This window comes from Zalophus californianus, chromosome 17 (assembly GCF_009762305.2).
Source record: "Zalophus californianus isolate mZalCal1 chromosome 17, mZalCal1.pri.v2, whole genome shotgun sequence".
NCBI lineage: Eukaryota > Metazoa > Chordata > Mammalia > Carnivora > Otariidae > Zalophus > Zalophus californianus.
This window is the reverse complement of record NC_045611.1, coordinates 10,376,926-10,404,685: the sequence shown is the minus strand read 5'-3', so window position 1 is coordinate 10,404,685 and position 27,760 is coordinate 10,376,926. Positions and strand designations below refer to the sequence as shown.

At 48.6% G+C, this 27,760-nt stretch overlaps 2 protein-coding genes across 6 annotated transcripts; both read left to right on the top strand.

Moving 5' to 3' along the window:
- The first annotated feature begins 7,058 nt into the window (after positions 1 to 7,058).
- MON1B (MON1 homolog B, secretory trafficking associated) lies at positions 7,059 to 18,770 on the top strand. 2 transcript variants are annotated; one of them, XM_027618089.2, is made up of 6 exons: positions 7,059 to 7,081; positions 7,496 to 7,653; positions 9,821 to 10,150; positions 10,664 to 11,483; positions 11,858 to 12,005; positions 14,338 to 18,770. In XM_027618089.2, exons 2-6 carry the CDS (start codon positions 7,506 to 7,508, stop codon positions 14,545 to 14,547), a joined length of 1,656 nt encoding a protein of 551 aa, XP_027473890.1. In that variant the 5' UTR covers positions 7,059 to 7,081; positions 7,496 to 7,505; the 3' UTR covers positions 14,548 to 18,770. The 2 variants fall into 2 exon arrangements, with proteins under 2 accessions (XP_027473890.1, XP_027473891.1); XM_027618090.2 differs by lacking the exon at positions 7,059 to 7,081 and adding an exon at positions 7,123 to 7,279 and having other exon boundaries at positions 14,338 to 18,769.
- SYCE1L (synaptonemal complex central element protein 1 like) lies at positions 15,463 to 26,438 on the top strand. 4 transcript variants are annotated; one of them, XM_027618092.2, is made up of 11 exons: positions 15,463 to 15,665; positions 21,314 to 21,427; positions 22,598 to 22,657; positions 22,844 to 22,918; positions 23,481 to 23,528; positions 23,803 to 23,857; positions 24,601 to 24,664; positions 25,505 to 25,574; positions 25,666 to 25,741; positions 26,019 to 26,103; positions 26,306 to 26,438. In XM_027618092.2, exons 1-11 carry the CDS (start codon positions 15,497 to 15,499, stop codon positions 26,363 to 26,365), a joined length of 876 nt encoding a protein of 291 aa, XP_027473893.1. In that variant the 5' UTR covers positions 15,463 to 15,496; the 3' UTR covers positions 26,366 to 26,438. The 4 variants fall into 4 exon arrangements, with proteins under 4 accessions (XP_027473893.1, XP_027473894.1, XP_027473892.1 ...); XM_027618093.2 differs by having other exon boundaries at positions 21,365 to 21,427; positions 26,019 to 26,438; XM_027618091.2 differs by having other exon boundaries at positions 26,019 to 26,438.
- The last annotated feature ends 1,322 nt before the right edge of the window (positions 26,439 to 27,760 follow it).

The following is a 27,760-nucleotide window of genomic DNA, read 5'->3' as shown; positions in this document are numbered from 1 at the left end:
ACACGTGGATGGAGTGATCAGCGGCAGCTCTTTTGTTCTCGGACTTTATGTGACCCTGCTGACCTCACCACCACCAAAGCATCAATATAATATTGATAGAACATGAAAACACATATTTGAGATTCCTCAAAAGTTTTCCTTCAATCGCCCTGTGAAAAACAATGCTGAAATGAGTAAAGCCAGCCTCACACTACCCTAGGATCAAATCCAAGACGTGTTTCTTCCAGCTGGTGACATCTCAGAGCAGGACATTTATCATCACTGTTCCTCAAAATACAGTGTTCAAATGAAAAGTAAAGCCCATGGGAAGCATGTGGCACACATTAGCGACTCAACATATGTTGCTGGTTTTGTTTTTATAGGTCTTCGAAGTAATTATGTGTTAGCTAACCCCCACCCCTCCTTCCCTGAGTCCTACTCCATTCGGAATAGAGAGATGTGGTGAGTGTAAGCGTACCTCGCTGGGCCAAGAGCAGAGAGAAGGAGCGTTGTTCAGGTTAAGGGAGCAAGAAACAGGGAAAAGAAACAGACAATAGGAAGTAAAAGCAGCCCCAGGGCCTGGCTGCAGAAACTGGATAGGTGACTCAGACTGGAAGATATAACTCTATCCTCTCTCAGAACCTGCTTTCTGGTCTTTCTTGACCTCTCTGCAAGGAATCATATCGTACTGGGTCAAATGTAATTTATGACTATCCAAATCACCACAGAGGAACGGATGCTATAGCAAAAGGGTCAGCACAGTGTGTCCAGATGTCCACTGACAAGCACACACTGCTCAGAAGTCGTAGGTGGTCAGTCTCAGAGGCTCAGAAGCCCTGAAGGAGGTACAGAAAGAGCCAAGGGCTGCCAGATCTGTGAGTACAGCTACCAGGGAGTGATTCAGTGGGTGGAATGCCTGGAGTGAGGGGCATTCTGGGTGACTCGGTGCATGCGTGGGATCCAAGATGCAGTTCTCCATTCTGTGAGATGATATGAGAAGAAACCTGGCAGAGGTCAACATACCCCATGTGAGTAAATCTCTGTTGGAAAGCCAACCTCACTGGTCTTATCATACAGAGTCACTGACTTAGCTAATTTGAAGATATCATTTGTCCCTCGGGCCTTTTGATCATCTATAAGGAGAAAGTGTGTGGAAAAGAAAGAAAGTAAAGAACTTTGGTGGGGTAGGCTAAAAGAGCTCTGATATTTCACTAGGACCTGTTGGATGCCAGGGGAGTCCCCCGCCACCAGCCACAGCAACCGAGGGGGTTCATGTGGGAGATAAGGATGGGGAAGTGTCGATGGCCTTATCCTGAAACTGCATTTTTCACCCATTCTCCAATGTCAATATTTATTGATATATTGACACCGTCAGTGTATCAATATAATGTGGACAAAATATACACACTAGAGACCTGTAACAAGCTTCTGTTTAATCACCCTGGGAGGAACAATGGAGACAAGAACAGAGCCAGGCCTCAAACGACCCTAAGACCAAATCTAGGCTATGTTCCTTCCTGGCTCTCTTTCCTCAGGACAGGACATTCATCACCCCTGTCCCTCAGATTCTTTAATGCGATATGAGAATAATTTTCCTTCTGAGATCATTGGGAATACACTGTTAAGTAACTTAAAGCACCCGTAGCACACAGAGCTGTGCCTGGTACATGTTAATCCCTCAGTGTATGCTGCTATTATGATTGTTTTTACGAATTTCTTCCTATTATTATGTATTAATTCACTCTTGTTATGTATATAAGATTCCACCATAGCCTTAGTCATATATTTAATATCTTAATGCAAATTTGATCTCTTGCATTTCTGTATGTCAGAACCTCAACCAGACTATAATCAACATAGCAGCAATGCTGTTTTCCCTTCTGGAGGCTCTACGGGAGTATCCGTGCCTTGCTTTGTGAAATTTCAGAGGCCGACAGCATTCCTTGGCCCTTGACCTCCTGTGTTCATATTCAAAGCCAACCATGTAGAATCCCTTTAACTCATTCCATTTTCATAACTATGATTCAATTTGGGAAATGTTCTCTGCTTTTAAGGACTCATAGCATAACACTGAGCCACTGAATAATCCAGGGTAAGATCTCCTCAACTCAAGTACTTCACCTAATCACATCTGCAAAGCTCCATTTACCATGTAGGCCATATATTCATAGGTTCAGGGCATTGAGATTAAGATGTAGGCATTTTCAGGGAGCCATTATTCTCAATATTAAACATTATTAGCAAGTTTTGCATATTTATTAGGAATAAAATTGCAGTGATAGGGGCGCCTGGGTGGCTCAGTCAGTTAAGCATCCGACTCTTGATTTTGGCTCAGGTCATGATCTCAGGGTCCTGAGATCCCTGCATTGGGCTTCACAGTGGTGGGTGGAGTCTGCTGAAGATTCTCTCTCCCTCCCCACTGCCCCTCCCCCACTCTCTCTCTCTCTTTAAAATAAATAAATAAATCTTTTTTAAAAGAGGGAATAAAATTGCAGTGATAAATAACAAGGCTTTATAAATGAGGTTCTACCCCATTTAAGCCAAAAGAAAGGAAGAAAGGAAAGGAGGGAAAGGAAAGGGAAGGGAAGGGAGGGGAGGGGAGGGGAGGGGAGGGGAAAGAAAGAGAGAAAGAAAGAAAGAGAAAGAAAGAAAGAAAAAGAACGAACGAACGAACTGGGGGAACTGGGGGGTGCTCTCTGGAGGAGGACAGCTATGGACCCAACCAGGCCCCCCCCCTCAGGCCTGGGCAGACACTCAGTGGATGGTCTGCCCCAGGTCCCCGCCACACAGTACACACCCAGGACTAGTCATGAGGTTGCACACAGGTCAGTGATTATGTCTATTCACCCCACCCCAACCCCAGGATGGCCACACAGTAGCTGGGTCAGGCCATGCCCTCTTATGGGAAAGCAGTCTAGATTTAGTCTTGAAATTGTCTATGCAAGGGGAACCTCCTCTGCTTTCTTCTGAGCCATCTGCCCTGCCTTAGCAGCCTCTGTATTCTTTATCATGACACAGGAGATCAACCTCCCCACCCTACAACCCGGGTCAAACAGATGGAAAAAACCCCCACAATCCTGATAGCGATACTTGGCCTGGCCCTGTCCCTCAGGCTGCAGTCACTTGTCAGACCAAACTCTCCAGGCCTGTGTATTCTCTTTGGAGACGGTGCTTAACCTGGGCCCACCACAAGTCCAGAGTCCTCTTCCTGGATCCACAGGGATTTTTACATTTGAAACCAAAATGACTATAACACTGTATGCCAACTATACTTCAATCAAAAAAGAAAGAAAACGTTAAGCAATGTTCATGCCATGCCTGCTGTGGTCTTATCTCAGAGCTGCCTGTATCTCACATTCTTTTAGTCCCAGGGTCTTGTTGCCCCCAGTGGGGAAAGACCTCATGCCTCCAGGCAAGAAGGAACAGACACAGAGATGTGGTTCTTTGATGAAGGAGAGACCAAAGGTATCAAAAAGGAATAGAGTAAATTGAGGAATTTTGTTAACTTTACAACCCCTCCCACCAGCATCCAGAGCAAGAGATAGTCCATGGAGAGCACCTCAAAACTGACAGTACCTAATGGTGTTGGGAAGGTGGCATGGTTTGGAAAGGCTGTTGACATCTGTAGTCTGGTAGAATTGTGGGGACTAGTATATGGGCAGTTTTGTGTGCTAGGGAGGGTTGCTTGTTTAGAGAGATCAGTGGCTGTGAGCAACTGGACAGTTCATATTTTGGGGAAGTTTGGATGTGTTGATTTGAGGAAGGCAGGAGATTGAGAGTGATTGTGGCTTTGGAGATTTTGATAGACTTGGAGATTTTGGCTTTGTGGATGATGTGGGATTAGGGGGATGAGGGTGGGTATTTGGAGACTTTTGAAGAAATTAAGAATTTGGGGCTTGAGAAATTTGGTGGATTGGTTTAGGGCTTGATACACTTGAAGTTATGCAACTGGTGGATTTGAGGAGTGGACATGGGGATTTGAGCCTGATGGAAAATTTAGGACTTGAGGAGCTTGGAAAGTTTGGAAATACTGATGCCTTGAGGGACGATAGAGGTTTGGAGAGTTTGATGTGTTTGAACAAGTGGGTATATTCGGGCAATATGGTGTGTTTAGGAAATTTGCAGATTTGGAGAGGCTGGGTGGCATAAGGATATTGCTGGGTTTGGGGCACTTGATGAGCATGGATGACATTGTTGGGCTTGAGGAGGTTGACAGGCATGAAATATTGGTGAATTTAGGGAAGTTGATGTTTTGGTGTTTTTGGTTTTGAAGGGTAGTGTTTTTATGGAAATTGGCAGCTTTAGGGATGTGGGTAGATTCATAGATGGTGGGGGTGTGTGGGATGATTAGGTGCTTTGGACATTTTCTTGGGTTTGAAGAGTGAGAGTTTTGGTGACACCAATGTGGTGAAGATGGGGTTTCAGAGGAGGGGTTATCAGATTGGGAAGGCATAGTCTTTGGAGACATTTTGGAACTGGGAGACATCGAATGTTTTATGGAGGTTGATGACCTAAGGTGTGTTTAAGGATTTGGTTAAATTAGTAGATTTGAGTAGTTTAGAAATTTGAAGAAATTCGTTGGCTTGTGGAAGATGGTAAGCTTGGAAATGGGGCTAGACCTCTGTCAGGTGAAACAGAGAAGGCTATGAATTTTTGGTTCCATTTACATTGATTAGTTACATAGGGTAGGCCAATCTTGTTCAACTTTTCACTTGATGAATGCAGGGCAGGGGGTGTTCCATTCAAAACTACGAATCTAGGAAAGCAACCAACCCTTTCCTTATGGATGAATGTGGTGAATATAGCCGAGATCATCATTCCTCTTCACCCTAGTCCTATTCCCATCCCAATCTGGGGGAGATAATGAGATCAGAGGATCAAGGCAGAGAAAGAAGAGGCAAAGAAGAGTGACAAGGTAGAGAAAGAAGAGGCAAAGAACTGGGTGAGGGAGCAAGGACTAAGGAAACAGAACAGAGAACAGCATGATGGGGCAGGGAACAAAAAGTAGGAGCAGGGAGCAGTGGTACAAATCAGAGAAGAGATCATGGAACAAGTTAAGGGGGCAGAGAAAAGAGAAAAGAATCAAGGAACAGAAGAGGGACAGGTAATAGGGAAATGAAGGCCACAAATGTTCCTGCACTGTGAGTACAACTGAGGGAGCCAGTCACAGCACAAATACACTGCAGGTTGCCTTCTTTCTACTCACAGCTGTGTTCTTCTTCCCACTCCAGTTTTCACCGTGTATATTCAAGTTCAATTTCCTAGCAATCAAGAAATCTAGAAAGAAAATAACCCATGGCAGGAGGGTCATCACAATATATCCAAATAGGCACAGGCAAGTTCCTACTGTGGTTTATGAACTGTCAGTTCCAGAGACTCTATCCCTCCTGGGGCAAGTATAGAAGTAGGCATGGTTGTGCAGCCCTGGGAACTATGTTCTAGTGACCACATGAAAAAAAAAATGTCCTTAGAAAGGGACGCTTTCCTGGGCTTGTGGGTGCAGCCCAGTATGGAAGTGTTTGTGCAGAGGATGAAAAGGGCAAGTATCTTGAGATTGATCAACTCACCCCAAATGCAGAATTTCCCAGTGGAGATGCCCACTTTGGGATGTAAGAACAATTATTCTCCTTAGCAGTCATATAAATAAACTCAAACACCCTTCAGTTTCCTTGATCCTCTGTAATGAGGATTGAAAAGTATTTGTATGAGTGCAGGGTCTTACTATGTCTTCAGGATTCACTGGACTCCAGAAATTTACTCCCCTCCTGGCAGAGTTGTTTTTTAATACCTTGTATTTCGGTGGGAATATGGATGTGGGAAGAGTTGGTTTGTTTACCTGGTGATGTAGATTCATGAAAAAGCATATTCTAGCTGACATGACAAGAAACTTGGAATTGGGCACATCCCGCTGAGGGGAAGCACGTCACAATCAGGGAACCCTAATCGGGAAGGGATGCAAGAGTTTACCCTTCAATTTCCTGAGGAGAGAGTGCTCAGAGGTGGAGTCGATTTCTCCTAAGATTCCCCAACGTAAATGGAAATCCTGCGGGCAATGGAGCTGGGGACTCCACTCTGCCGGTCCCCGAAGTCTTTGCCCTGCGGTGCTCTGGCCCGGGATAAAAGCAAATTCAGCTCAGGCACTAACTAAACTAGGGAGGGCACCCTCTAGGGGGCGGGTCCCCGGCGGCGGAGACGTCGCGCCTCCCCTCGCCCAGCCAATGGTAGCGCACAGGGGCCGGAGGGGCATTTTCCTCAGCCAACCAGAGCTCCTAGGCCTTTCGAAGCCCCGCCTGCGTGTCCCTCCTTTAAGCCAGGACTCCTAAACCGCACAGCTGCGCCCGCAGAGCTGTGTTTCGGAAATGAGGTCTACGCGGCCTTCCGCGGATCTGGGCAAACCCTGGGCAGCCTGCACATCGCCTTCGTAAGCTCACTCCCCGCCTCTCCATGAGCAAGCTTCCCTTTTTCCAGAGGCTGTCGAGCCATTTGTCTGACTACAGAGAGACACACGAATACTTCTTACTTCTGAGAAGCCCGCCTCTCGCTTCTTTAGCAACCGAGCCCCATAGGTTGACCAGGCTGCGCACAGCGCTCCGATTGGAAGCGGGGACTGTCCATCAAGCATTTCCTCTCGGCACACACTACTCCATTCCACCCTTCGCCTTTTCAGGTGGATTAGGGAAAGTGAAGTTGCCTCAATTCTGGGGAGCACGCCTATTTGGTCGGACATTGGTATCCATCATGACCGAGGCTGTGAAAGTCCTCGAGCCTTCGATTGGGTCCGGGGATATGTCAGTCAAGATGGGCGGGTGCAATCGTAATGCAGCGCACCGTACTGGTGGAGCTACGGCGCGGCCAGAGCGGGTGCGGAACCGCTGGAGGAGAGCCGGCTTCTCTTGATTGGGCCATAAGGGAGGCCCTCCGACCCCGGACTGGCTGAACGCGAGCCGCGCCCCCGTCACGCCGACAGCTGGCTCTAAGGGAAGCTGCCCGGCTCGCCTGTGTTAGCCTTGCGAGCTAGGGCGGTGAGAGGAGTGCATAAGCGGCTCACCGGGCCCCCAGCCAGACCGACGTAAATCCGGGAGTGGCGCGCGTCATCTCAACGGTGAGGGGACACCAGTGGGCGGCGGGAGACAGGGCTCCGGCGCGGCGGAGAGCGAATAAAGCTCCGCAGCCGGAAGTGTCTTCAGAGCGGCGTCGTACCCGGAAGTGTGGCACGACGGCAGCCGCACCCGGAAGTGTGATGCTACCGCAGCTCGGGAAGTGATGGTACCCGGCCAGTTGGGATACGGGGTTAATACAGGTGTTTATGTCTCTTTATCCGCTGAAGCTCATTAGAACCTCCCTTTTCGGGAAATGTTGGAGGGTGCAAGTAGTTGGTCATGTTTTTGCTTGTCTCATCCTGTTGAAACCCGAGGGGAAACGAGCAGTCGGAATGTGTCCAAGGGGGCCAGGCTCAGTAGAGGCTTTTAAGAAGTTTCTTTTGCTGCCTGTCACCCTCAATTCCTTTGCCCCACAGGGATGTGCAGATGGAGGCTGGAGGAGACACTACAGCCCCAGGCCCTGGGGACGCTGAGGACTTGGGGGACACTCGGTTCCCCAGTGAGGAGGCTGGAGAGGATGGAGGGGTTCACGAGGACCCGCCGGATCCTGGAGACGGGGACCTGGAGAAAACAGGTATGTCTTCCCCTCACTAGGGTCTTGGAAAGAATACCTAGAGGGTGTCATTGTTGGGGGAGGTCAGAGGGGGACAAGTGAGGAATCTTTTGGGACTCAGGAAAGTGGTTTAAACCACAGCAGGATCAGTAGGAGGCCATGGTGGACACACAGTGTAGTTCAAAGCATTGAGGAATGAAAAGGAAATCAGTGGGTGTCAAATGGATGTTCACCGGGGACTTAGATCTGAGTTCAGGTCTTTGAGGAATCAGATCAGTTGGGGTCAACGAAGGGTATTGGGGATTTAGGATGTTTAGGTCAATGAATGACCAAAAGAAATTTAATACAGTCAAAAGGAAACTATTTAGAAGTCAGTGTCTTTGGGGGCTAGGGTCTTAATAAGTCATGGAGGTGGGAACGGGCGGGGATCAGTGGCAACCAATGCACATTCAGTGTTTACATCATTGAGGAGTCAGTGGTGAGTTGTTGGTGGCAGTCTTTAAGGAACCAAAAATTAGATGTTAAGGGTGGTCATTGGTGAAGAGGCAGTGGACATCAGTGAGATTATGTGGAGAGTCAGAGGACCAGTAGGAGGGTCTTTGAAGACTTAGTGGATGTGTAAAGTTATTTGATGGAGACTCAATGGGAGTCATTGGGGAAACAATGCTCATTGACCACCTGGGAATGAGTCAATGTTAGTAGCATCATCGGGAAGGATGAGTGGACATCACGGAGAATAAATGGTGGGTGGGGGGGGGTCTTTGAGAATTTGGGAATTATTGGCAACTAATGGCAGGTATTGGGAGGGTAATTGGGAGGACAACATGGGGGATCGGTGAATGTCAATCAGAGAATGAGGGAATATGAGGTCATTGGGATTTTATGGGAAAGTTGCTGAAATAATGGTTATCATTGGAGGATCAGTGGACATTGACTGGAATAAATGGGAGAGGTGTCAAAGGAATCAGTAGAGGGCAGTGAAGTTGTGGGTTTAATTGCTGATTGTTAATTATGGTCATGAGGAAGGGCGGTGGACAACATTATCATAGTCCTATGTGTTAGTGTAATTATGGTGGGTATTTTTTTTTAAAGATTTTATTTGACAGAAAGACAGGGAGGGAACACAAGCAGGGGGAGTGGGAGAGGGAGAAGCAGGCTTCCCACTGAGCAGGGAGCCCGATGTGGGGCTCGATCCCAGGACCCTGGGATCATGACCTGAGCCAAAGGCAGATGCTTAACAACTGAGCCATCTAGGTGCCCCTTGGTGGGTATTGTAAGGAGTGGAGTGGATTATCAATGAGAATAAAAGGAGGTCAAGGAAGTCGGAGGAAGTCACTGAAATCCTGGATATTAGTGGAAATTAATAGTAGTCATTGGGGAGAAGGGAGAATGAAATAAAAGAGGGTCAGGGGAGGTTATTTGAAGTCTTGGATGTTAGTAGGGGTTCATGGTGGTTATGGTGGGGATGGAGTGCACATGAGGTAAAATAGATTGTGTGTCAGGGCAGTCACTGGAGGTAACTGGAGACCCAGGTATTAGTGATATTAATGGAATAACTAGAATGCTAGTGAAAAGCAGTGGGCATAAATAGGGGGTTAGGAGAGGCTTAAAGATATGGGTGCTAGTGGATAGTCATGGCAGTCATTGGAAGAATTAGTGGTTATCACCAAAAATATATGTGGTGATGAGGAGAGTCAATGAGGTCATTAGGGATCAGTGAACATCCATGAGAATAAGTAAGGGATTAGGGAGGGGTGGGGCAGGGGGAAGGATTTAAATGAGAGACTGTAGAGATATTAGTGGATGTCATGATGGCCAATGAGGGGTGAGTAGATACTAGGAGAATACATGAGGGGTCAGAGGTGTTAATGGTGGATCATTGAAGATGAGGATAATAATGGTCATTCAGAAGCAATAGGGTGCTTTGAAGACTTGGAAGTGGCAGTTATTGACAGGAGAGTAAATAAGCTCTAGGGACATAGAGGGTTCCATAAGGACAGTGAGAGACTGGATTGTTGGGGTTTTAGGGGGATCATGTGGAGGTCATTGAGGGGTGGAAGGGACACCTGGAGGTCTGTGTCAGTATCACGGGTCATTGGGGGGCTGGTAGAGAATTTGGTAAGTCCCTGGGCACATGGGGTTAAGGGGAGTCCACAGCCAGAATGACCCACCAGGAGTTCCCTTTCAGAATCCGAGACGAAGGATCAGCCACCCGGCCTGCTGTCACCACTGCCCCAGTCAGAGGCCCTGTCATGCACCTGTGGGCTTTGGGATCCTGTGACCTCCGAGGACAGTCCCATGGGTGGCCCCGAGAGTGGCTCTGGGGGCCAGGGTGGGGATCCCAGTGATGACGACTGGCGCAGCAAGCGAAAGCACGTGTTTGTGCTGAGCGAGGCAGGCAAGCCCATCTACTCCAGGTATGGCAGCGTGGAGGCACTGTCGACGACCATGGGCGTGATGACAGCCCTCGTGTCCTTCGTACAGAGTGCAGGGGATGCCATCCGCGCCATCTACGCTGGTGAGCAGAGGTGGGGGTGAGGGAGTGGAGGGAGCAGGGGATGGTGGCCAGGAAAATGGCTGGCTGGCCAGCCGGTCGGCTGGGAGACTATCCACGCAGCCCTCTGGGTATATGGATGGCCGGCTAGGCATCTGTCTGTTGTCCGTCTGTTTGGCCTGCTGGGTTCTGAGTGATTAACTCACCTGGACCTGAGTCACTGGCTGGATACTTCCGTGACTTTGGGGGCTCTCTGGCTGAGTTGGGTGTCTCTGGGTTTCCGTGTCAGTACTTGCTCTGTCTTCCACTGATCCATGCTGTGTGTCTAACCTGATTCCGTGACCATCCCATCATGTCTCTACAAATAACCCAAACTCCCCCCAGTTGTCCTTATCCTCGTGCAAGTGTGCCACAGAGTGACCATGTGAGCTCGGGCCAGGAATGCGTGTGTTCAGGGACAGAGCAGAAGAGCCCCGCCTGAGCCCTCCGGTGGCAGCTGACCCATCTCTACCCCCTGCCCCCTCTTCCCTCCCCCAGAGGACCACAAGCTGGTGTTCCTACAGCAGGGCCCACTGCTGCTGGTGGCCGTGTCAAGGACTCCTCAGTCAGCAGCCCAGCTACGGGGGGAGCTGCTAGCCGTGCATGCGCAGATCGTGAGCACGCTCACGCGTGCAAGTGTGGCCCGCATCTTCGCGCGCAAGCAGAACTACGACCTCCGCCGCCTGCTGGCGGGTTCGGAGCGCACCCTAGACCGGCTCCTGGACAGCGTGGAGCGGGACCCCGGGGCCCTGCTGCTGGGCGCCGTGCGCTGCGTGCCTCTGGCTCGCCCACTGCGGGAAGCACTGGGTGCGCTGCTCCGGCGGTGCACGGCGCCTGGCCTGGCCCTCTCGCTGCTGGCGATCGGAGGCCGGCTGGTGACGGCGGCTCAGGAGCGGACTGTGTTAGCCGAGTGCCGGCTGGACCCAGCCGACCTGCAGTTGCTGCTCGACTGGGTGGGGGCGCCGGCCTTTGCGGCGGGGGAGGCGTGGGCACCTGTGTGCCTGCCCCGATTCAACCCCGATGGTTTCTTCTACGCTTACGTGGCGCGCCTGGACGCCATGCCGGTCTGCCTGCTGCTGCTTGGCACCGACCCCGAGGCCTTCCATGACATGGCCACCTGCAGGCGCCTGCTGGAGGAGGGCATGCACAGCCTTGGTGCCATGCGGGCCCTGGGGGAGGCTGCCAGCTTCTCGAGCGCCCCAGCAACCAGTGCTCCCGCCTACAGCGTGCAGGCTGTGGGGGCGCCCGGCCTCCGACACTTCCTCTATAAGCCGCTCGATATCCCCGACCATCACCGGCAGCTGCCTCAGTTTACCAGGTAGGCCCGGACCCTGTGGGCAGTTGGCTGGGCAGGAGGCCTTATCTAGCTAAAAAGTTCAGCGTCTCATAGCCATGAGGTGGGAGAGAGCCAGGCATTCCCCAGGAGGATGGAATCAAATGGGTGTCTGTCCACTGAGGGAGGCTTAACCACCAGCCTCAAGGAGTCCCTCATTCTGATGAAGAAGAGGGCCCCAGTACGCATGGAACCCCCCCAGTCGCTGGGCCAGCTGGGCCTCCAGCCACTGAAAAACCTCAAGTCTAATGGGGGCGGCTGGGCTCCCTCATTTAATTGAACTCCCTAGACTGAGGGGAGACAGGCCAGCCAAGCAAGCCTCTGATTGCCCTTGGCCTCTCCTCCCTCCATCCTGGCAGCCCTGAGCTGGAGGCACCGTACAGCAGAGAGCAGGAGCGGCAGCGCCTGTCCGACCTCTACCACCGACTGCATGCGCGCCTCCACAGCCCCTCCAGGCCCCTGCGCCTCATTTACCACGTGGCTGAGCGGGAGACGCTGCTGGCCTGGGTGAGTCGGCTAGGGGTCTGGAAGAGTTCATTCCTGACTTGAAGCCCCCTTTTCCTCCACTCTGTTGCCTCTGACCATGCCTCTGCCTGCATCCCTGTTCCTACCGTTACACGGGTGTCTTTGAAACCCTAAGGATTGCATGGTCTACAACCCTCCCGTACCACTGTTCTTTTCCTTGTTCCCGCATTAGCTACCAGTACAGTGTCTCTGACTTGGAAGAGGTCCCATTAACAACCATCAGCATGCCCTTTATTTTCTCAGTAGCCCTGCCCATGTGTCTACCAGTTCAATTTTCGCTCTGGGAGTCCCCAGTACTCTTGAACACTACAGGCTTGGTCCCGGGCTGTGCTTTCTACCTGGGGTTTCCTTCCCTGGGGTCTTCAGGGCTCCTCTCCTCATTCCCATGGGTCGATTAAGGGTCAGCCATTCAGGGAGTTTGACCAAGGTGACCCCATTGGAAATGGCACCTTCCCTCAGGCTCTGCCATTTGGCAGACATGTATTAAATCATTTATTGTATGCTTATTGGGTGTGAGGCACTGTTCTCACCTGAGGATTTTATTATTTTTAAATTTTTTTAACTTCCATTTCCAAGCAATTTTAGACTTACAAAGAAGCTGCAAAATAGTACAAATAATTACTGTAAATAGGTTCTTCACCTAGTTTCTCCAGATGTTAACCACAGGAGCTTATTAAAATCAGGAAATTAATACCAATACAACAACATCTAATCCACAGACTTCATTCAGACCTCACCAGTTGGCCCACTAATGTCCTTCTACTGGTCCCGAATCCAGTCCAGGATCTTATGTTGGTTTATTTATTGTTATCTCCTTAGTCTCAGTGATTCTAGAATCCTTTCTCAGTTTTTTTTGCATGTCCTTGACACTTTTAAAGAGTACCAGCTAGTTTGTAGGATGTCCCTCAACTTGCGGTTTTCTAATATTTTATCATGACTGAATTAAGGTCATGCATTTTGGGCAAGAATATCCCAAGAGTGAGTGATACGCCCTTCTCTGCACCTGATCAGGAGATCCACAGTGTCATTTGTCCCACTGTTGATGTAACTTAGATCACTTGGTTAAGGTGCTGTCTCCCAGATTTCTCCACTACAAAGTTAGTGTTTTCCCCCTTTATAATTAGTAAGTATCTTGTGGGGATTATGTCAGGTTTCTGTTCTCCATCACACTTTCATCCCGTGATTTTAATAGCCATTAATGATTCTTGTCTGCAACAGTTACTACTCTAGTGTTTGCCACGTGGTGATTTTTGAACTCCGTCATCCCTTCTACATTTATTGGTTGGGATTCTGCTACTATATGGAAGAACTTTTCCTCCCCCTGTTTATTTGTTGAATTTTTAATTTTATAGCAATATTGTCTCATGGATTTTTCTTTAAGTCAGTGGGCTACAAGCCTTTTCTGTCATTTATTTTGGTGCTCAAACTATCTCAATTTAGCTGCGCTGGGCCCTGTGTCTTTTTTTTATACGTCTCTATCGCTGTCTGAGCATTCCTGTTTTCTGGCACACAACGTTCCAGGCTCATCATGTACTTTCTCTGTGCCAGTCCTGGAATCAGCCATTTGTCCAAGGAGCCCTTGTTCCTTTTGGTGGAAAATGGCATTTCAAAACCAAGATATGGTAGGCCCAGGATTTTAAATTGGGTTGTCAGGGGATGACTCACTGGAGAGATGGCATCTAAGGGGGAGGTGGTGGGCTATGTGGGTATCTGGAGGGAGAGGGAAAGGACTGTGCAAATGCTGTGAGGTGAGACAGAACCTGTATGTTTGAGGAATAGCAGGGAGAGGTTAGAGTGGCCCGGAACAGAGTGAGCGAGGGGGAGAGCAGTGAGAGAGGTGATACAGAAAGGTATAGTGACCTGGTCAGGTTAGGCCTCTGGTTGGTATAAGGATTAAATTGCCCAGGCTACAAAGGATGAAAACAGGAATGTGGAGCTGAGAACAGAACCTTGTATATGACAACTGCTCAGTAAATGTTAAGCATTGTTGTTTTCCCCAGTCCACAGATGAGCAAACTGAGATCTAGGGAGTATGAACACACACATACACACACACACACACACACACACACACAGCCAGCGTTACCCAGTTGAAGCCACTAGATCAGCTGATTCCTTGGCCCTACTGAAAACCCCTGGCCCACCGTGACACAGTATTAGTTTACCAATTTTAGCCCAGTGACCAGGTAGCACCCGGTGGGAACTCTTGCCAGATGGGTTTTCCAAATAAGAGACAGGCATGGGGCTCGGGTGGGGTGGACAGGACTGGGCATGGTCAGCTCTGGCCTGACTGTGTCTCCTCTCAAACCTGCAGGTGACTTCCAAATTTGAACTCTATACCTGTCTCAGCCCCCTGGTGACAAAGGCAGGTGCCATCTTGGTAGTGACCAAACTCCTGCGCTGGGTGAAGAAAGAGGAGGATCGACTCTTCATTCGTTACCCACCCAAGTACTCCACACCCCCAGCAGCCCCAGCTGCCTCTACAGACCAACCTTCCCATAACGGCTTGTTCCCTGGACCTTGAGAGGCGGAGTTCTCAGATTGGGCAGTGCTGAGAAACACCACCTTTGGTTTTTACCTTCTGTCTCTACCCTGGAAAAGGGGCAGGAGGGACAGAGGAAAGGCTGCTTCCCCGGCCCGGTCATGCTCCTCCACCTCTGGGGAAATCCTTTGGCCCCTCTGCCTCACCTCTATCACTTGGATGATACTCCTCTGTCAGGGGCTGTTTCCTCCAGTCCTGGGCACCACACTTTCTGTCCTGCATCGGGAGTCTGCCTCCTTGATGGGCTCTCATCCCTAAGTGTCTAGGGTTGGCCAAGGTCCCTTTGGGTGGTCCACAGAGGCTCTGGAATCGGGAATGCATGGCCAGCCTTCATGAAAGGCTTTAAGAAAGAAACAGTACATAAAAGACCTAAAATCAATTGCCACAAGGACATTCCTTTGCCCATCATGTACTTCATCTTTACCTGGGCCAAAGTGGCCCCCATCAACGTTGGCTGCTGCTGCTATCGGTGAGGTGGCCTCCAGGGCAGAACACCTGACTTACAGGTGGCTGAGATCCAGACATCCTGCATGGGAGGTGCACTCGGCTTCTAAGGCTCATTGAACTCATTTGTCAAGCGCAGAAAACCTCGCATAGGCTGTTACGCGAGGATTTGTGAACGAAAGGGGACTCGAACTCCTGGGTACCACTGAACAGCTCATGTATATTTGTCTCGGACTTCCACAACCTGCACCACACGGCAACCCAGAGAGGGCAAGGCTTCCCTAGAGTTCATGTGTGTGTGCACAGCACTCCCTCCTCAACCCACCAAGACCCAGTTGTGCCCGTTCCCCTACACTGGAGTTGGGGGACGCGAGGTTTGGCATGCGCGCTAACTGTCGTTCAGGGGCCCGCGTCCGTGCCTGGCTAGAGCCGAACTCTCACTGCTCCTCCAGCCCGGTGGACTGACGAGCAGACGCGCAGTACACGCATGCGCGCTGCAGAGCCTGTGTCCCTCGCGTTGTTTTTTTGGTTTTTTTTGACCAATTGTCATCCAAGGTGCACGCAAGCGCAAACCCCACGTTGGAAAATGGCAGGCAAGTTGGAGCCTTTGAAAATGGAGGCCCCCGAAGTCGTCAAGGAGGCTGAGGAAGCTGAAGGTAGGGAGGGCGAGCCAGCCTCTCCCTGGCCAGGGCAGACGGGAGGGAGCCTTGTCCCGTTACAGTAATAAAATATTAATAGTGTACTAAAAAAATTAATTTAAGCTTTTTATAAAAACAAAAAACTGTTCACCAAAGGGGAGAAAAATAACATGCATATTCTTATCGTCTAGATTAACTCAGCTTTATCGGGTATATTGGTTTAAGTGTTTCGAAGAAACAATAGACTATTTCAATATGCATCTCTTCAGACAAAAAGCGGGGATGGATGTCACACAAACCACTCTGCTCCTGCCGCACCGAGGAAAAGCAACAGTAATTCCCCAGTATCATTTCACACCCCGCCCATATCACATTTCACACGGACTCTTAAGTCTGAATGAGAGTGACCTCTCCCATGGATGGCTCCCTTCCTTGGGGCACTTTGTCAATAATGACACCCCCCCCCCCCAGTGAGGGGGAGGGGATTGCTCTAAGGATAATTAGAAATTACCGCGTAGCCGGAAGAAGAAACCCTCCCAATTATGTGATCCACCGCTATGCCACTAACTCTTTTTTTTTTTTAATTGTAGACATTTTTGGAATGTACCAAAGTACGGCAAATAATATGGTGAAGGCCCATGTACCCACCACTCTTGTTTCAACAGCTCTGGACTTTCTGCCCTCCTTTGATCTATCTTTGTTCCCCTTCCTGCATACTCTTTAAACTACTGTATTAATAATAACATTTGGACTGCATCTTTCCAGATCTATCTATGCAGACACCAACAATAATTATGATGGTTCACTGGTTTATTGTTATTTCTCCAGCACCTAAAACAATGCCTGCTTGGCATATAGTAGGTGCTCAGTAAATTTTTTTTTTAATTGTATAAATAGTAACTAACTGGAAGAGCTCTCTTAGGTTAGGGCTATACATCAAGGGCCTTCAACAAAGGACAGTCAGAAGGTAGACAGATGCAAATAGATCTCATTTATTAAGCACTTACTATAGCACTTAAAATAGTAGCAGCTGTGCTAAAAACTATTTTCGTATCAAGCTTTCAAATTAGTCCAAATTGAGGTTCTGATGAACTTCACCAGCAAAGGAGAAAATTGAACATGTTAAGTATCATTTCTAGCCCATTGAAAATGGCTTTAAAAAGAGAGGGATAAATCTAGTTCTGATTACTCTGTGGGGAAACAGGCTCTCTTTTGCCTCACTCAAAACTGACCAGTAAAGGCTTTGCTAGAAACAGTTTGGTGGAATATTTTTAGCATCTAAAATGCTATTCCATATCTTTAGTCACCATGCTTGGTAATCATAAAATGTGCAGATGTGTGGGCCATGAAGGATCATTGGAGTGTTGTTGATGGAAGCAAAACACGAGGAGCAATCAGGGAAATGTCTAGATTTAGATATGTCCATGCCTATTGTGGAACGCCTGTGTGGTGGACATTTTTTTAAGCAGTAAGAAAACAAGATAATTAAAAATTAATTTTTTAAAAGTAAGATTATGGTTTATTGACACAGAATGAGCTTCAAAGGTGATCATACTTTTATGAGAGAAAAGCAAGTTGGGATTTAAAAAAATAAAAAGGGGGCAGTGTCAACTAGAGCCCTAAGGCATATTGCACAGTGTCTGAAGGCTATAGGCCTAACTAATGACTCTCAACAAGGGACTTAGGTTTTTAGGAGTGTGCAAAGGTGGAGGCATTTTTGTGATTTTTTTTGTTGTTGTTTTATGTTTCTTTCAGGAAAATGTAGTGCTATATGATTTTAAAATAGAGAAAGGGGGAAATTTTGAATGGCATCCAAGGATCATATATTAATACTGATCAATATTAACATCTCAGTTTTGATGGTTATACTGTGGTTACCTGGCAGAGTCCTCTTTTATTTAAGAAATATACACTGGAATATTAAGGAATAATGGGCCATGATGCCTGCAACATATGGTACAGAAATGCTCACAAATGAGAAATCTAATACAAAGGCAAATAGGAGCACTGTGGCCTTTTTCTACCACTTTTATGCACATTTGAAATTATTTCAAAATAAAATGTTAAAAAGGACTCATGCTGTACAGACTGTTTCGTAATATGGATTTCTCAGAAATTTTTATCAAGATGTTAGTTGGGTTATTTAAGAGATTTACTGATCACTCATGATTTGGACTAGAAATGGAGAGGAAAAATACAGATGGAGCTTTTGCAGAAATGATTACAAAAACCAGCTGTGAAAAACAAGGGACAATTGAGAAATCACATTTGTCTTGTCTGGGCACTGGATGATACTACATGATGATTGTTAATCTTAGTGTAAGGACAGGATTGGAGTTATCTAAGAAAATGGACTCAAGTAGTTGAGACTCTTAATGAAATATCTGGGGATGAAATATCATAAAGCATAGGGCTTGCTTGAAAATACCGCAGCATAGGAAAAACAGCTGAAGCAAATATGGATGAATATTAATGGCTGTCAGATCTTAACAATATGCATAATCGAGCTCATCAGGTGTCCTCTCTATTTTCATGTGTATTTGGAAATTTTCATATGGAATACTACAAAGAAAATAATTGTAAATACTCGCCCTTGTTAATAAAGTAGCTTTAATTTTTTTGTTTCATTTCCAAATATTAAAAGAGTATTGTGGAAATTAAAAAGTCTCAGGAGGAGACATATCCGTTAGTATGGATTATATTGGAGAAAGGCAGGAAGATTTAGGGCCAACAAGAGAAGGGGAGGTTTCATTTTTGACTTCACATATTTTGTAGTGTTTGAATGTTTTGGGGGATAAGAAAGTAAAAAAGCAATACATGAAATACATTTTACTAAAAGATCTGAGTGTGTTCACCAAACTGTTGGCAGTAGTTACCTTTGGGAAGGGAAGTGACCCACTGAAGAAGGGGTTGTTCCTGAGAGGAAGCTGTTACTTTTTCGTCCATGTTTTTCTACTTTTGTTTATTAGTTAAAAATTCAAATGCAAAATTGACTTAATGCATACTAATTTGTAAATGATTTGAGACAAGACATGTAAAGAAAGTGAATATACCACCAAAACACCATACCACCAAACATTTTAGCAAAACTTAAATTTACAACATGATTTTTTTTTTAAAGACTTATTTATTTACTTATTTGAGAGAGTGGGTAGGGGTGTGGTGGGGGTGGGAAGGAAGGAGAGAAAGTCTCAAGCAGGCTCTGCATTAAGTGTGGAACTCAACATGGAGCTTGATTTCATGACCCTGAGATCAAGACCCGAGCCGAAACCAAGAGTTAGAAGCTTAACCGACTGCATCACCCAGGCATCCCTACAACATGATTTTTAATGGCTACAAAAGATTTCATCCTATGAATGTGCTATAATTAACTAAAATATCTTTAGGTTGCTTCAGTTTTTTAAGATTAGAAATAATGAACAACTTGCCCACCATCATTTATTTCCTTGAGATAGATTCCTAGATATGGAATTTCTGATCTAGAGGATTTGAGTAATATTTTTGGTATTTACTACCAAAAAGGTTGAAACGTAATACTGATTTTGCCTGTCAGATTGGCACAAATGAAGAAGTTGGAAAACATAGTTGACTGCTAAAGAAAACGGGGAAGGAATGTTTTACGGGCCTGCTTGAAACAAGTGGAGAGCAATTTCATAAAACCAGTCAAATTTGGTAATAACACCTGCTCTTTGATCCACCAGATGGCCTAGTAGGAATTTATCCAGTAAATATACTCCCATGCATGCACAAAAAGAATGTATAGGGATGGTTTTCTTGTTGAATTGTGTCCCTCCCAAAATTTATGTCTATCAAAACCTAAAAATGTGGTCTTATTTGGAAATAGGGTCTGTGTAGGTATAACTAGGTAAGATGAAGTCATCCTGGATTAGGATGGGCCCTAATCCAATGACTGGTATCCCTACAAGGAGAGGGAAACTTGCGCATAGAGAAATACACAGAATGCCAGGTGAAGAGCCAGCCTATATCAGGGCTGGGGCAGAGTGCTGGCTGGGTTTGAGGTTCAACCCCCAGTCCAGGCCATCTGCAACTAAAATACTATGACCCATTGGTCTGTTTGGTCTGTTCCAAATAAAAGAGAACCTCTCCTTCCTCCAGCCTGGCGTGCTCCTTCCCCCCATGGCCACCTGCATTGGAGCTGCTGCCTAGGCTAAAATTAGGTAGAGAAATCACAGGACTGGAAATGCAGAGTCTTCCAGATGACTGGAAGTCATCTCCATACAGAGCCCTGAAGTTGGGACTGAAAGAAGTTAGAGATAGTTCTCTAAAAGGAAGACCCATTTTGTGGTACTTTGTTATGGCAGCCCAAGAAAACTAATACAGATGGTCACTGTGGCATTGTTTTTTTTTGTTTTGTTTTTTTTTTTTGTGGCATTGTTTTTAAAAGCAAAAGAAGGGAAACAACCTGAAGATCTATGAGTAGGCGACTTCTCTTAAATTATGGTCTATCCTTTCAGTGGACCATTATGAAGCCACTGAAAAGAATAAAAAGATCACTGGATACACAGTCAAATGAAAAATAAGATGTAGAGCACCATTTATGACACAACACCACTTAAATGGCATGAGTGGACTTGTGAATTTAATTATCTCCAACTACACAACAGGTAGCTTGTAACACTAGTGGTCTCTGAAGGGGAAGTGAGGAAGTTAGGGTCTGAGGAGGAGGAATTTTGCACTGTTAACTGTGAGTAAGCATCTCTTCCTTTACCTTGGGACTATCATATGCGTTTTGTGAGCTGCCTTTCATTTTCTCTGCCCAGTGTTCCTTGGAGAGGAGTGGGTCACTGGACTTTGACCTTTTATCATTGATTTCAAGAGTTTAAGATGTTAACATTTTTCCTGTGGGTTTTGTTGTTGTTGCTGTTACAATTTTAAAAGAACACAGGCTCATGTTAAATACATGTAGAAGTATCTATGGTGAAAAGTATCTTTGAATCAGGATCCAAATAAGGTCTTTTCCTCACATTTGAATGATATACGTGTCAAGTTTCTTTTAATCAATAGAGTTTCCCCTCTCCCTCTTTTTTTTTTTTTCCTTTGCATTTTATTTGTTGAAGAAACCAAATTGCCCTGTGGTGTTTTCCAGCATCTGCATCCCCATGGTGTCACTTAACATGTTTCTCTGACCCTTTTATTTCTTCTGAGTTGGTATTTAGGTATAGAAACCTGGTAAGATTCCTGGGTTGTTTTGGTTTGGTTTGGTTTGGTTTTTGGCAAGAATCCTTCATAAGTGGTGGTGTGTTCTTTCGTGAGGAGGCTCATAATATCTGGTTGTCTTCCATTTCCTACACCCATTAGTCCTTTAAGAATTTGCAAATTGTGACCTATAATGATTTCTTTAAAAATTCATATGCCATCTTTCTGCCCTACTGCATCAGTTAGAACTTCATACTGATTTTAAGCAGCAGCAGTGAAAGTGCTGTTTCATTTCATTAAGGGAATGCCTGGGGTGTCCTTTGACCTCTTAGGAGAAGCTGACCATTAGGAGTCCTGATTCATCCAGCACACATCAGAAAGCTCGGGGGCAAGGGACAGGGTCTTGCAGGAGCCCTGCTCTGGCTGGAAGCTTGCCCCCCCAGCCTGTCCTCAGTTCCAGCCTAGGGCTTCCACAGAACTCACTGCGCCTTTCTCTCTCCCTTCCCCAGATAGGCCTGGACCTTTCCTCCATCCTGTAATTCTGGTTTTCATGTCCCCAGGGCAGACCAAGTCTTTGAAGATGACTGAAGACCTGCTGGCAATGGTGAAAAAGCTGCAGAAAGGTCATGCCGTCTCTTTGTGTCTGAGGCTCAGCCTGGGGTTTTGAGGCAGGCAGATGTGGTTCCAACCCAGCCCCCTCAGCTCACATCCCTGGAAAATTACCCATTACACATTCTTCCTCTTGTTCAATTTAATTCTTTGAACCAAAAGTACAGCTTCAAAAATCAAGAAGTATAAGGGAATGGAAAACCCTACTCTCTTACAAACACACACACACCTGCCATCCATGTCCCTAGCTCAAGGGCTAGCAGCAACTATTTTTAAAATTCTTAGGTATTTTTCCAGAGATTAAAAAAAAAAAATTCCTGGGTGTGTATTCTTTGTCCTCCCTTTTTATATACAGATGGCAAATGGCAATGCAAATGACTGCACCTTGCTTCACTTGTTGAGGGGGCCTAGGAGCCAGCCTACATCAGGGCTGGGGTAGAGTGCTGGCTGGGTTTGAAGTTCGACCCCCCAGCCCAGGCCATCTGCAACTAAAATGCTATGACCCATTGGTCTGTTTGGTCTGTTCCAAATAAAAGAGAACCTCTCCTTCCTCCAGCCCAGCACGCTCCTGCTCCCCATGGCCACCTGCATTGGAGCTGCTGCCTAGGCTAAAATTAGGTAGAGAAATCACAGGACTGGAAATGCAGAGTGATCATGACTGTCTCCAGTAAAATGAAGACCCTCGTGTTAAGTCATAATCAGCACCTTGGAGAGCATTCACTCTCCTAGAAGTTTCAGGAGCTGGAAGTTCGTGGTCTCGGAAGACCAAGAGCTTGAGTTTATCAACTCCAGCACTCCAGAGTGTCAGGAGTTGGTAGTGAGACCCAGCAAGGGTTGGGAAACTTTTGCCCCAACTCTGTGCTGCTGACCTTGAAGCCAGAGAGGGATGAGGAGGAAGTCATCTTCATACAGAGCCCTCAAATTGGTACTGGGAGAAGTTAGAGATAGTTCTCCAAAGAGAGCACCCACATTGATGGCATATATCTTCTTTCAATGTCTATCTCACCCATGCAGAATACAAACCCTGCAAGGGCCTCTTACAGAGCCCAACACCCAGCAGGAACTCAATAAGTGTGTTTTCATTGCTAGTATCAGAGACACTGTACCAACCCCCACCCATCTCTATCTGCCTTAGACAGCCAGGCACCTGTCTTCTCTGGCTCAGTCTTTCTTTCGTTCTGCAGAGGGAAGCCTGGCGCCACAGAATGAAGACCTGATTAACCGGATTAATGAGCTTCAGCAAGGTAAACTCCAGGACCTAGACTTCCTAGCTAGCCAGGAAGAACCTGGACTTTGAATGCCCCCACTTCCTCATCTATAGAATCCAGGCACCTCCAGGTTGTTGAAAGATGAGTGTGCAGTGTCACAGTGTGCAAGAGAGTAGCCAGGTTAGAGGCTGCACTCACACAGTGTCCTCTTTTTTGGCCCAGCAAAGAAGAAATCCAGTGAGGAACTGGGAGAAGCCCAAGCTCTCTGGGAGACCCTGCATAAGGAATTGGACTCCTGTAAGTAGAACCAAAAGAGGGACCCACAGATCTTATGAGCACTGCCGATGTTCTCTGCACACCTCAGAGCCTTGGCATGGGCTGTTCCCACCATCTGCAATACTCTTATCTGTATAATACCAATTGCCTTTCGCTATCTCAAGTCACCTTTGAGCTCTCAGCCCAAACTTCAGTCTAACAGAACTACCTTGGCGGCCCCATCTAACTATGGACTACCGCCTTCCCTCTGTCACTCCCACTCCCCGGCTTTATTTGTTTCTTCACAGCCTGTATTAACACTTGATGTAGTATATTTATTTCTAGTCATCTCTCCCATTGGTATAAACCCTGTGCATTCTGCAGGGTCTTCACTCCTCTGGCACTTACAGAGAATTTGGACACTGGGGGGGAGGTGCTGGATCAGGATGGTCCTCAGCGGGGGATGGGTTTGCAGGTGGCAAGAAGATACCCTGCCCTGGCACTGTGCCCTACCTGCTGTAGCTTTGATAAGCCTTTGCATGAAGTTGCAATGAGGGCACAGGATCTGGCCTCTGGAGGCTCAAAGTGTCCCTGTGTTTTCCAGTGAATGGAGAGAAAGCGCACCTAGAGGAGGTCTTGAGCAAAAAGCAAGGTATTTATCCGCTCTTCTGTCTTCATTGTTCTACCCCATTTTACCCACAAAAGCCCACAATTCTCAGAACAGCTAGAGTAATCCCATTGAGACCTGAGTCAGGGTGCTTCCCTCTCTGCTCAGACCTTTCCCTTAGCTGCCACCTGACTCGAAGTAGACACTAAAGGCCTCCAGGTGCCCTCCAATGTGCGATATGATGTGGGGCCCATTACTTCCACCCAATCCTGACTCCCCAAGAGGTCACACAGGGCTCCCTTGGTTCCTCTCCCCACAGAGGCACTGAGGATCCTCCAGCTGCACTGCCAAAGGAAGGACAGCAGAGCTCAGAAGTAAGAGGTCCTGCTCAACTCTTCCCCACCTTACTCCCCAACCTGAAGGAGGAGGGAGCAAAAGCTAGGGAAAATATACCTTGGACACACACTCCTCATTTTTCCTTTCTGTAAAATAGAATAGCTAGACAAGAGACTTCCCTGCTCATCTTTGATTTTGGTTGGCGGTGTTGAGATTAACTCCCTCGTTTGATCATTCATTGCTAGTTTATTAAATAAATTTCACCCACTGTTGTTAGTCTAAATCTTCTTCTATTGGCTGTCCAGCTCTTCCACCATCCATTCATTTGTTTATTCATCTGCCCATTTAGGCCTCCAGTCATCCACTTACCCACCTGTCCACCCATTCATCCATTCATCCACACAGCTATGCAATCCTTTTCCAGCCAGCCAGCCAGCCATATGTCTCCATGTTGCAGGAGTGCACAGAGCAAATTTCTATCCATAACTCTCAGGTCACAGAGAATTGCAGGCAGAAAAAACTGGGGTAACTGCTGGGGGTAACCCCGGGTCCATGGCCCAGTGTGGTGCTGGTTGGGCATGGGAGTGGGGCTTGCATCAGGGAGTTTGTTGGAAGAGGAGCTACTGGAACCAAAGCTTGGAGGAGAAAGCCCATAGGGGACTCCTAGTAGAGGGAGCACTGGGCAAAGATCCAAAGGCCATCCAGAGGAATCCCCGAGACTGAGCCAGGCTGTATGTCAGTCCTAGCACGCATTCTCTCATTCCTGGCTGTTGGCCCCTAGGTCGCACGTCGAAGAACAGCTGGAGAATTTGATGGGCCAGCACAAGGACCTCTGGGAATTCCACGTGAGCCATCCTCATTGCCTCCAACCACAGCCCTTCCTCTCCTGCTTTCAGTGTCTCCACTGACTGGCTCAGTGTCTACCCACTGGTCCCCCAACTCCATGGGATAGTTTTTGACTCCTTTCTTCCTCTTACCCACCTACTCAGCCCTTCAGCTTTTACCTTATATTTAGCCCCCTCTTACCATTGTCCCCATTGCCACACCGGGCTTCTATTGCCCAGACTGTTACAGTAACCATTGCTGAGCATCCTGCTTCCTTCCTGCTTACCTAGAGTTTGCTCCCCTTGCAGTGGCAAATACGAACCCTGAAAAGGCCACGGTCCGATCAACATTCCAGGCAGGAGGAGACAGTGGGGAGCCAAAGGGGCCAAGTATTTGCTTGTCCCCACTATAGTTGGGTGCAGGGGGAGGCATACTCAGACTCTAAACAAAAAAATAAGTAGATCATGTAATGTCAGTGGGGAAGGCCTCTCTGAGCAGGTGACATCTGAACGCAGACATAAAGTAAGGGTGCAAATGTTGTCTTGGTGCAAATGTTCCTGGAAGAAGGAAAGGCCAATGCAAAGGCCCTGAGGCCGAAGCCAGCCTGGGGTATTTGAGAGAGCAAGAGGAGGCGGGGGGCGGGGGGGCTGGGGAGAGAAGAGATGAGATTTGAGAGGTGTACACGGAGACGTGGGGAGCTTTTGGAGAGGAGACGGGTCCCTACCACCAGGCCACAGCTGGAACTGGGCATCGAGTTAATAAATAGTTGAATGAATGAATGAATGAATGACATAATTCGGGTAAGGACTTGCCAAGGGGGCTGAGAGGACAAACGGACAGACAGGTCTCCTCTCTCGCAGATGTTGAAGCAGCGGCTGGCCCGGGAGATATGTGCCCTGCAGAGCAGCAAGGAGCAGTTGCTCACTGAAGGTGGGGCCCCGGTGCAGGGTTGGGGCTGAGGGGGCGGGGCCTAGCCCGCTGGAGCTCCTGGCCCTGCTCATGACGCTCCGCCCACCCGCAGAGAAACTGGCGCTGGCCAAGCTAGAGGAGGTGGAGCTGCAACTGAGCTCGGGGCGCGCCCGGGCGGTGAACGATGGGTGAGAGGGGCAGAGAGCAAGGGGCGAAGGGGAAGGAGCAAGGAGGAGGGCAATGGGCCGACTTTCCCCCGGCACCGCCTCCAGCCGCCCCTCCGAGAAGGCCGGGCGCTGGAGCGGGTCGGCGGGGCCTCTAGGGTGCGGCGCTTCTTGCACCCCAGCCGCTCGCGGAGGCTCCGGCCGCTTGGCGTCTGAGGTCTACGTCGGGATCTTGGTGGCTTCCTCCCTGCGCCGCTCCACTCTCGTTCTTTTCTTCCTCTCCGCGCCCCCTGCTCTCCAGGCTGAAGGCGGAGCTGGAGAAATTCGGGGGGCAGGGTCCTGCCCAAATCCATTGCACCCCAAAGGACGGGGCCTGCAAAGGAGAGGTAGGGAGCCCGGCGATGCGGCGAGAGGGCAGAGACGGCGGGCGGGGGTGCCCTCGGAGTCTCTTGGAGAAAGCATCAGTGGGGAGCAGGGCGCCCCGGCGGGGGACGTGACGGATAGAGTAAAGGCAGCCGCCGGCCTGCGTGCGGGGACGCCAGCGCCCTCGGGACCCGGGGCCGGCAGCCTGACTCGCCGCTCCCGCAGGCTGGCCCCGAGCGCCCCGGCGCCCGCCGCGAGGACCTGGAGCCGCCCCCAGAGCACTAGGACCCGCCCGAAGCTCCCCACTCCCACCCCCTTCGAGGCCGGCCGAGAAATAAAGGCGAGGATTTCGGACTTTCCTCCACTTCCTGCCTGAGTCTGTGCTCCCCAGGGCTTGCGGGGGCGGGGGGCTTGCTCCCGGCGGGCCGGGGGCGTGTCCAGGCACTCTGGGCGGGGCTTCGGCCGGGCTCCGCCCACCAATCACGTGGAGGGCTCAGGAAGCTCAATGAATGTTCGCGAGCATCACAAAGGACACGTGGGTGCCGAAGCCACCCCATATCCTCGGCCTCGCGTTGGGTTCCTAACTGTTTTACCAACAAGGGCTAGAGGGAACATGTTAAAAACCTATGTAAAGTCCTGTCTGTCTCCCGTGGTTCAAAGTAAATTCCAGCCTCCCAAGAGCCCCTGCATTCCCCACAGACTCCCACTGACCTCTCAGGCTTCCCCTGCCCCCCCTCACACGTTTGGCTCCAGCCCTCCGCTTTTGCACTCTCTTCAAAGCACTTTTTCTTCTCAGGGCCTTTGCCTGCTGTGTCCTCCTGTGGGACGCCCTTCCCCGGGGCCTCTAACAACTGCAAGTCTGTCAGCTGCCTTGGAGGCTGGCCTGGGGGACCCTACTTCAAAAGGCACCTTGCACCAGGGTGCTGTCCTTGACCAAACATGTCTTCATAAAATGTCTGTTCTGGTTGTCCACTGTGTGCCAGGCACCAGTGCTGGCCCTGAATTTAAATAGCATGGTCAGGGGATGTCTCACTGAGGGAGTGGTGCCAGAGCAGGGAGGTGAGGGGGCAAGTGAGGAAGGGAGCCCTGTGGACATCGGGGGAAAGGTGCCCCTGGCAGAAGGAATGGCTCGTGCAAAAGGCTGTGAGGTGGGATTGAGCTTTGTTGTGTTTAAGGAACATCTGGAGGGAGCCAGTGTGGTGGAGCACGGTGAGGTAAAGAGGGAGGGGGGATAATACTGGAGAATTGCTGGGGACCCAGTCAAGTCGGGCCTTGTCTGCCTACCTAGTCTGTGTAGTGTTCTGAGAAGGGGCCCTGGCCCCCAGCCAACACTCAGTATAGGTTAGCTATCCCTTAGATTCCCTGGCCCACTGCCCACCTGCGTTAGGCCAGCCTCCAAGGATCTTTAGGGAGCCTTGGTGTCTGTCACACAGATGGGACAGCCTGGATATTCTACCGACTTACCATTTTCCTCCTAGTATTCAAATCCTGGTTTCCCTGCTCACTGGCTGAGTAACCTCAGCAAACTGATTAAGGTCTCCCAAACTCAGTTGCCAGATTTGCAAAATGATACCAACCGCACAGAAATTACTATAAACCTAGCCAACTCCTTGCTCCTCTAGGAAATCTCCCCTGAACCCACAGATAAGCTAAAGTGCCTCATGTGGGTACAGTATAAGG